General features: G+C 43.5%; 1 protein-coding gene across 1 annotated transcript; it reads right to left on the bottom strand.

Annotated features, from left to right (window-relative positions):
• Positions 1–1911: 1911 nt before the first annotated feature.
• Positions 1912–10180, bottom strand: LOC311204702 (cell surface glycoprotein CD200 receptor 1-B-like; the record flags this gene model as incomplete). The annotated part of the gene is made up of 6 exons (XM_084279095.1): positions 1912–2019; positions 3407–3453; positions 4806–4901; positions 6909–7157; positions 9016–9324; positions 10114–10180. 6 exons carry the CDS (start codon positions 10178–10180, stop codon positions 1912–1914), a joined length of 876 nt encoding a protein of 291 aa, XP_084135221.1.
• Between the last annotated feature and the right edge of the window lie 298 nt (positions 10181–10478).

Genomic DNA, 10478 nt, shown 5'->3' with positions numbered 1-10478 from the left:
CTGTGAAAGGCCCTGGGTAACAGGAGGAACAAAAAGGGATGTTGGTATGTGCCCAGCGTGCTTTGCCAGTTGTGGGCCAGCAGAACTAGGAAACAACTTCCTGAGACTAAGGCACTGCTCTGGCTTTCACAGAATCACAGGATGGTCTGGGTTGGAAGGGACCTCTGGAGATCATTTAATTCAACCCCCTGCCAGAGCAGGATCACTTAGAGCAGGCTGCACAAGTAGGCATCCAGGTGGGATTTGAATCTCTCCAGAGATGGAGACTCCACAACCTCCCTGGGCAGCCTGTGCCAGTGCTCTGCCAGCCTCACAGTCAAGAAGTTCCTCCTCATATTTAGGCGGAGCTTCCTATATTTAAATGTGTGCCCACTGCCTCTCACTAGAGCTGCACTCTTCCTAGCTAGCATGGCTGAAATCCTGTTTTCAGTAATTCCAAACTACCCATGACTTATTTCTTCCAGAGGCTGCATGGTGTGTCTCCTTTCCCACAGATGACCCGAAGCAGCTGTACACAGCTCTGTGACACTGACCCATCACTGCCATTTAAGGCCACAGGAAAGGCTCTGCCTCGTTAGCCAGCAGGCTCAAACAGACTGTGGGCATTTTTCCTTAAGGCAGAGCATTGGTCTTCATGTCTTTCTCATTGAAATGAAAGGCTGGAGTATTGCCAGTGGATGCCCACCAGCCATGTCTATTGAAAAGTGATAAAGTGAAGTGCAATTAAAAGGCACTGGGAGACCCTCATGCCTAAGATCAATGAAGGAGCAAAGATGATTTTCCTCCAGCAACGAGCAGGCAAAGGCTGTTCAAAACACACATTCGAGTATACTTACTGCTGCATTAACGTTTGTAAGGTTTGACAAACCTGATGAATGAAAATTGAAATTAACAACCAATCTGGGGTGGGTTTTTTTCAGCTTGGAGACGCAGAATTGAGAGGAAATAAATTATTTGGATGGGGTTGAGGGGGTTGTTTAAAACAAGCAAGCACACCACCTGCATTTTTCACAGCTTAGCACTTCTGTTCTCAGTAAAACCATGCTGTGATCTCACCTTCTAAGAAAATGATCAATAAGCATTTACCCAAATAGTCCCAGAAATAATTTAGGTAAATATTTGCACATTTACTTTAAAATTAATCTTAGAAAATTGCCCATTGCTAATTCTCATTTCCACATCAGGTATAACTTCAAATTGCCTTTTCTCTTCTATTATCAATGCAAACAGAAAGTTTAATTGAAAGATAAATACATTAAAAAATTAAAAATAAACAAAGATGGCAAATACCAGATTATCATATGCCACATGTAACTACCTATCCAGGAAAAAACCAAAAACAAAACCAAACAAAACAACAACAACAAAACCCACCCCAAAAAAAGAATCAAACCCAAAAAAGCCCTTCTCTTATTTCTGCATTTCTGCTGGATGCTTTTCTTTGATCTTCTACGTTTTGGTGTCTCCTGAGTCATTTCTTGGTTTCCAACACAAAATTGCAAAGAGAATTTGCTAAAATGGAGAAAAGTGCTACATTTTCACCAGCAGTCTGTTAACTCTGGCACAGAAATATGTCAATTGTCGTTCTGAAGAAAGGTAGATCATACCTCAGAGTCCCTTTTCAGACAAAGTTCAGATAAATATTTCTCCAACTTGGTCTTTAAAAGTTCCAAGTACAGCTCCAGAAACATTTATTATTTAGAAAAATAGAGACATATTTTACTAAAACAGGTTGTTCTACCCCCACTGTCTTCAGGTCAGGAAAAACAAAGGCTTCTGTAAGGCAGGTTTGAATATTCTGGCCTCCTACATGTTAAGGGCTGAGATTTGTTAGTTGAAGTATTAGTTCAAGCAACTGAGTATCACTAGTAGCTGAGCTGGTATTAGACCGCTTGTACCTACACTGTTAGTTCACATATATATTATTCTTGGATTGTAATTCTGATAGATGCCATCTGATGAGACAGGAGGCTTGACTGTTGCTGTTTTCTCACGTGATGGTGTGGACCTGAAGTTAGCCTGCAATATAGAGAGAAACGCACACCATTATATTACATTGTGAAATTCTGTGGAACCATCATACCCATCAAGCCTAAACAAAAACAAGACCAAAAGAAACCCAGTAAGCAACATTTCTTTTGAAAAGAACTGAGTTGTTTCTCTAAGCTCTGTGAGCAAAGGGGTAAGGGCACAGAGGGTGAGCCGTAAACTGAGAGAGAGATGCAACAAGCACCTTCACAAAGCCTAAACGGGGCAGCCTTTTGAATCTTTTCTACTTAATGTGGCTGAAAACAAATTTTGAAATGTTTGTTTTTTCAGAAAAATGGATGATAAGGAACAATCCTAATTTCTCAGGGTAAAAAAATTACAAGAAAAAAACCCAAAAAAGCAAACAAACAAAAAAAGAAAACCACCAAAAAACAGGCAGGCCACAGGCAATCCAATTCATGCACCAAAAATTACTGGAAGCTTTTGACTTTGATCTCTGCAGCTCCCACTCCTGTCAGTCAAATTGTCCTCAATACCACAGAAGAGCATATCAGGAAATTAATCATTCTAACTTCAGAGCACTGTTTGACTAGTTTGCAACAAACAAGACACCCGACCATTAGTTTAACCGTGAGCAGAATGCAAAGTATGAAATAATCGTTCTTTCAGTGTGTGTTAAATGAGGCAGAAGCCCTGGGGAAAGAGCAGGCACATTATCACGCTGTTAAATATGAATCATGACACATTGGAATTAGAGAGGAAGTAAAAGCTGTGGTGGCAAATTTTTCACTGCTGTTTCCTGGCTTCTGAGTGTTTGAACTGCGACTTCGAAAATAGAAGTTTCGTAGCTGTGTTTGTCTCCAGTACAGCACAAGGAAGTGCTCCCTGTTCCCACATTGTGAAACGCCTGTCTGTTTGCATCAGGCAGGTTTCTGCCGTGGAGGGCAATATACATTCTTAAGCTAAAGATCAGAGTTAAGGTCACTCTGTGAATCAGAAATGTGAAAAACGGAACTTTGGAGAGACTTAAAATTGAGCTTAACCACTGGTGCTGGAAGTGTAATGTACCTATAGTAACCTTGTGTAGGAAATGCACTACCTCATTCTTGATATAATGCTTAAACAAAATACTCAGATACTCTGAATATGCATGAAGACAGAGCCATCCAAAGAACAGGCACCCTCCCAGACTCATTGTTCCTCATTCCCACCTCGAAGCACATGCAGAAGACAAAAAGGAGTTCTGTCAGAGTAGACACATGGCAATGAAATTTTACGTTTAGTGAATACACACCAAAAAAACAAAACCCAACCAAAAAAAAAAAAAAAACCCCACAGCAACAACAACAAAAAAAAAACAACCAACTAAAAATACCCCACGCAAAGCACAAAGGAAAAAAAAAAAAAGCCCACTTACTGCATATGGTCCTGCCGACATACGGGCCAATTTACGTAACCGGGAAGCTGAAAGTAGGATGTCAGGAAATTAAAATGGCTTGATAAGGCAAGGTGCTCGCTGTTGTGTCTAGAGTTCTCTGGCTGCCCTCAGCACTTTCAAGGCTTTCTTCAACTTAAGAGTTACAACCATAGGTTTCACACCCTGCTCTTGAACACACTGCTGTGTTGGTTTTCCCTTCATTGAAACTTTTGGTCATCCATGGGAGATGTGACTGAATCGGCTCAGGTAAGTGCATTTTTCCTCAGTTCCGGAGGGATACACTGGACCAAGGCACCTATCAGATCTCCCCTCCTTGCCTGCCCCAAAGCAGCACGTTGCTCTGTGGCAGGGACAGGTTCTCGCCAAAGTGCTGCAAGCCCCAGTCAGCGCTGCCACCACCGATGACAACTTCCCTTCTGTTTTCCTCTTTGAATTCTGTTTTTCTTACCCTGCCTTCTCAGCTTTTCTAGGCCACAGCTCCCCTCTCTCGCCAAGCCTCTTCCACCCCATTTGGTCAGACCAATATGTGCGTGGGGGGGAATAACCTGAAAGACACGAAGCACGTAGAAGAAACCCAGACAAGCAGTAAAGCTAGAGCAGAACTACTGCAATGGAGGGGTGCAAATCAGGCACCCAGATTCCCTGCAAGCTTCTTCCATTTACAGTTCCCCCACTTCTACGCTGCCTTCTCCCAGTGCTCTACCTTCTGCTCTCCTAAAAGCACTCTTGCCTTCTGCCTGCTATTCTCTCTTCCTCCCTTTTTAAGCCTCCACTTCGGCTTCTACTTTACTCATACCCCATCACAGTTGTCTTACACCATTCCAAGAGCAGCAAACCTTCATCTGAGTTCTCAGAATCAAATTAGTCAGCATTGACCTGACCTGGTGCCAATTAAATCTGCACAGCCTGAGAAACTGCAAGCATACCAGAAGGAAGTATGTACATTTGGCCTATTCTTAACACTTCCTCAAGGAAAACTGATTCCTGATGGAAACAGGGTGGTGGTTTGTCTCTACTCATTAGACTAGTTTGTGAGCAGCCATTCTTGTACATAGAATTTTAGGTCAGTAAATGCAGAACAATCAAAATAATTCCAAAAACTAAGAATCTACCCTACTCTCAGAAAAAATGCCTGTTGTTCTGGATGGCTTTTTTATTTTATATATATATATAAAAAATAGCTATGGCTTTTACAAAGCTCCAGACTTGTTTTAAAGTTCCACCCTTAATTTTATCAGGACTTTTCCAAAAGCACAATGGACATTCTTCTCAATCCCCTGCCTCCCACCAGACTCTCAGCAATACAGTACATGTCCTCGTACCTGCACAGAGTTAGCAATGGAGTTGTAATACATTTCAGCCTCATCGAATGACTTACCTCTGCACCTGATAATCAAGTATATAATCACACCAGTAACAGCAGCAACACCTACAGATCCTCCTATCAGGAGATAGTGAAGCCTGGGAGAAGTATCTGAGAGATGAGAAAAGAAAGCTAGTTATAGAGATAGATGTTAGTATCCACTGAACACATGTTGTTACTACCTACCTTAACCAGAAGGGAAAGCTAATCCCCTCCCCCCTCATCTCAAATGGGCAGAGACACACAGTTGAGATCTCTGGATGCCAACCAGCAATAGGAAGCTGCCTTACACACCCAGTCATTTGTCTGTGCAAACACAATTTAATTTTCAACTCATCTGCCTGCATGATCTCCCCTTCTTCAAATGGTATCAGTGCTGCAACAACAGACCTGACCAGACATCCCTGCTGTTATGAATGACTGATCTATGCTGACTTCTGTCCTTCACGCCTCTACTGAGATATTTTGGTGATAGGGGCACTAGCTGTTCTTGCAAACCATACTGGCACAGGCTTCTTACAGGTCCAGCACAGCCAGCGCAGAAGATGAATTTTACCCTTTACTTTCTTTGGCCCTGGGAAAGATCACTTGAAAGTTACAGACAGGCATTCTCTGAGGAATTTTTCTCCAGATCATCACCACTGTGGGAAGCTGGACAACATTCAGCTCCAGAGGTTCAAAGCTTCACATGAAAAATTAGTATCACAGTGGCTGTTGAAGGCAACTTTTCCATCATCAGTGATCAGAAAGATCACTGAAGCAGTATATTGAGCTTGCATGGCAAGGTTTTGGTAGCAGGGGTGCTACGGGGGTGACTCCTGTGAGAAAAACTGCAGGAAGCCTCCTCTGTGTCTGACAGAGCCAGTGGCAGCTGGCTCCAAGACAGACCTGCCACTGGCCAATGCCGAGCCCATCAGCCACGGTGGCAGCATTTCTGGGATAACAGAGATACAGTACTGGTGGTGGGCAAACAACCACCAGTGATTGCAGCCAGAGAAGTGAGAATATGTGAGAGGAACAACTCTGCAGACACAGAAGTCAGTGAAGGAGGAGGGAGGGCGATGAGGTGCTCCATATGCAGGAGCAGAGATTCCCCTGCAGCCCATGAAGAAGACCATGGTGAGGCAGGCCATTCTCGTGCAGCCCCATAATGGTTAATGGTGGGGCAGATACCCACCTGCAGCCCATGTAGGACCCCACACTGGAGCAGGAGGATGCACCTAAAGGAGGCTGTGACCCCATGGGAAGCCCACGCTGGAGCAGGCTCCTGTCAGGATCTGTGGCCCCAGGGAGAGGGGCCCACAGCAAGGCAGGTTTGCTGGCAGGACTTGTGACCCTGTGGAGTACCCATGCTGGAGCAGTCTGTTCCTGATGGTCTGCACCCCATGGAAGAGACCCACACTGGGACAGTTCATGTAGAACTGCAGCATGTGGGAAGGACTCACATTGGAGAAGTTTGTGGAGGACTGTCACCCATGGGAGGTGCCCCACATCAGAGCAGGGGAAGAGCATAAAGGGGAAGGATCAGCAGAGACATGTTATAAAATAACAACAATCCCCATCCCCTTCCATCACTCAGGGGTAGGAAGTAGAGAAGTTGGGAGTGAAGCTGAGGCCAGGAAGGAAGGATATGGGGGAAAGGTGCTTTAAATTAATTCTTATTTCTCACCATCCTACTCTAATTTTATTGGCAAGAAATCAAATTAACTTCCCTAAGTCAAGCCTGTTTTGCCTGTGACAGTAATTTCTGAGTGATCTCCTTATCCTTATCCTGACCCATGAGCCTTTTGTCGGGTTTCTCCCTAACAGAGCAGCATGGTGGGCACCTGGTGTCCAGCCAAGGTCTACACACCACAAGAGGAATGAGGAACTCCTGTAGGACAGAAGAGCGATAGAAAGAAGCAAGCACTGGAAGCCAATACAATGCCAAAAAAACATTTGGTTTCAGCTGACTAACTCAAAATCATTAATTTCTCTATCAACACGCACTGCAACTTTGGCCTATCACCCCACTAACCCATCTGCAGAGCCCTGGCATTCAGCAGAAACAGCTGCACAGAGCAATACAAAGAAGCAGAAGAGCAGGATGAAGAGCAATTACAGAACAATGGTATTTACGTGACAGGTCTAGGGACAGAGTCTGGTTTGTAGCTGGGTGGGTAACCAGGCAGGTGACGGTGGGATGCGTGCTGTTGACCCAGCTTATGGAGCTCACTCTGGTCACTGTTCCATTGGGGTGATGGATTTCTTCCTCGGTGCTGTGATTACTTGCAGGGATCCAGGAGATTTCAGCAGCTGGCTTTCCAGCAGATGCTCGACAGACAGCTTCCCCGCTCTTATCAGAGGTCAGAGTCACTGTAGGACCGACTACAGAAGAAGAAGAAAGAAAGAAAAGACCACAACCTTTATTTCTAGTTCAGCATAGAATTACCAAGTGAGAAACAGAAAAATAGGTGGTATCATAGAATCTTCTGAGTTGGAAGGGACCCATAAGGATCACCAAGTCCAACCCCTGGCTCCACACAGGGCCAGACAAGTCAGAGCATGAGACTGAGCACATCATCCAGACACTTCTTGAACTCAGCCAAGCTGGGTGCTATGACCGCTTCCCTGGGGAGCCTGTTTCAGGGCCTGACCACCCTCTCAGTAAAGAACCTCTTCCTAACATCCAGCCTAAACCTCCCCTGTCTCAGCTTCATCACGGGTTCTATCACTGGTCACCAAAGAGAGGAGTTCGGTGCCTGCCCCTTCGCTCCCCCTGATCAGGAGCCATAGATGGTGATGAGGTCTCTCCTCCACCTCCTCCAGGCTGTACAAACCAAGGGACTTCTGCCTCTCCTTATACGGCTTCCCCTCCAGACCCTGCACCATCCTTGTTGGGTGTTTTAGTATGCATGACCAATTGAAGAGATTTTAAAATAGTTTGGAATATTAGCATGAACAGTCTTCAGGGGAATAAAAAAAAAAAGAAGATCAAGAAGTCCAATGTGAATATCTCCAAAACCAGCTTGCTGCATTTAAAAGCACTGCGACCCCATGTTTTCCAAAAGGTGACTACAGTAGTAACAGAAGATGGGATAACAGAAAGGCATGGATTAAATGAAGATTTATAAGTATGGCAGTGCCCACACTGAAGAAAACAGAGCTTGCTGAAGCTCCAGCTAAAATATTTAGGAGATTAGATATGTAGAATCAAGAATTTGACAGTAGTGAAATAAAGGAGGAATCAGATTAAACTGTTCTAACCTAAAGGCAAACAACTCCCATTCCACATTTGACAAAACAGGCAAAGGCTCAGACAATGCCTAAGCCACTGTCAGAAAGGCAAGACCCTGCAGTGAAGAACAACCTAAAAATAATCAATAATAATCAATCACGTGACAAAGAATTAATAACCATAATTATAGAGTTCTGAAATTAATTTCCCATAAGCCTTCTGAGTGTAATACAAAATTATCTAACATGACCAGAACACAAAATCTTCTCCTGTTTTGTTTGGGGTTTTTTAAAGTCACGGAAACCTAGAGATAGTTTACCTGACTATATGAAAAACATTATTTAGTTTATTAATTATGTTTCCTAATATTGTTTTGTTCCTGATTAGGTTGAAAACAGACTAATGTATTTAATTGAGTGCTGCAGTCTTATAAAGAGCTTTCAGTATTTCTGGAACAGTGACAGATTTCCAGATAGTCTGATGAAACTTTTGCTTCCTTCCCATTTACCTCTTACCCACTCAAAGCACAGACTGACCTCACTGTGAATTTCAGTTCATCATCCTCTTGCTTAGCTGACAGCAGCAGTATTTATCTGCTATCCTCTGTTTGCATAAACTTAGCCAAGAGCGTGTAACGCCTGGCTGAGTGAATATTCTCACAACATTTAAATCTCACACTATGCCCAAAGAACTTTCTTGGAAACTACACTGACCGTTGGATTTGGTGCATCTTAAATCTTCCCCTGTATGTGAGTCAAAAGAAGTTAAGAAAACCCCAAACACGAAGCCCCTAGATTTTTTGTCCACGGAACAGCCCGGTTCCATTGCATAACTCCTCATGCCTTTTTCCACTCTCCAAATAGCCAGACTAAATCAGCTTTCCTCTGCATTTTCAATTCCAGTATGCACCCAAAAAATGACTTGGCCTTTTACCCCCAAATTAAACCAATTTTATCTACACACACACAAATAAGTAAATGGATAAATTAATCACAAGGTGTGCCTTACCTATCACAGTCAAGTAAGAGACAAACAGAAAATTCCCTGCGCTGCTGGCAATTTCACAGGTGTAATTTCCCTCATCACCAAGGTTAACAGGGTAAATACGAAGAGCAGGGTCACTCTCAGGTGAGTATTTCCACATCATTCTCTCACTGCAGTTTAACTTCTTTGTCTCGTTGTGATCTCTTCTATAGGCCAACAAGCAGCAAGTGCTGCATGTCATCTTCCATGTCACCATTAGCAAAGACCTCATGGAGGCATAAGGGCAACTCAGCACAGCCTCATGACCAGCCTCTGCAGTCACCATGTTGTACACTATGTAAGAAGAAAAAAAAAAACCCAAAACAACAGGCATTAAAACTGATGCTAGGGCCATCATCAAAGCATAAGCAGGTCTTGGTTTCATCGCACTTAAAATTTTATAGATCCTTGCTGTCCTGGCAGCATTGCACACTGCTCTGTGCAGACACACAAGTAGCATTCAATTTCCAGGTCCAGCTTTCTGCTGTCATTCTGGAAGTCTGGAAAGGCAGTGGAGGTGGTGCCTTTCCACTGTGGACACTATGCAGGTATAATGCACTCTGGAGAGCTACGGGCCCTCCATCTGTCTTTTAGGCAATAGACTTTATATCACTTTAATATGGCCTTTGAAAAACTGATTGTAGGGGGCAAGGCTCACCCTTAAGAGAAAGGAAACTTATAAATTTGTGTGTGTGTGTGTATAATTAGGCATCTTGGTTAAAGTCCAAGTACAGCCAGGAATAGCAGTGGAACGTACACCTGTAAAAAGATCACTTGGTGCAGCAGCACACACAGCATTTCAAGTATGTGTAGATCCTTTTACTGGTTGAAATCACAGCCCTGCTGATATTGTCTCAACTGAACAGGAGATGGATCTTCAGATGATCTATGTTGGATTCCTATCAGAATCCTGTGCTCTGCAAGGCACAGGTTACTTTATCAGCTGAGGTGACATCACCTTTTTCATTCACATTAAACAACAATAAAGTTTCCCCTGGTGAAAAAAAGTTTCAGCGTACTGGTGAGTTGGAAATAGAGAGTATTAGGGAGTGTTGCATGTAGTTTGGGTTCTCTCTCACTCACCTTCTCCTTCAACCGGGTGGATTAGCAGGAAAAGGAGTGTAGCCAGCGCTGCCCCTGTCTGAGCCATCTTTAGCAGGAGGAATCAATGCTGCAGAGAGCGAAAGCAAAGGAAATGGTATGTAGTCACAAATTGTCAAGCACGTCCCTTCAAAGAAAACACGTAGAAAACTCTGTTTCCTTTGAAAACAGAAGTTTGAAAACAGAAGTTTACACGTCAAGTACCATTCCTGTACTGAAGAAAGAAACACAAAAAGGGTTTTGAAAATAAAAAAAGACTACCATTTACAAAGAAGTTTTTAAAATTTAGGATCTCTGATACCATTTTCCAGGCATCTCTAGCTGCTCGCTGTTTATGCCCAGCTGAC

Source organism: Gallinula chloropus (assembly GCF_964237585.1).
Source record: "Gallinula chloropus genome assembly, chromosome: 1".
NCBI lineage: Eukaryota > Metazoa > Chordata > Aves > Gruiformes > Rallidae > Gallinula > Gallinula chloropus.
This window is presented reverse-complemented; position numbering and strand designations above follow the sequence as displayed.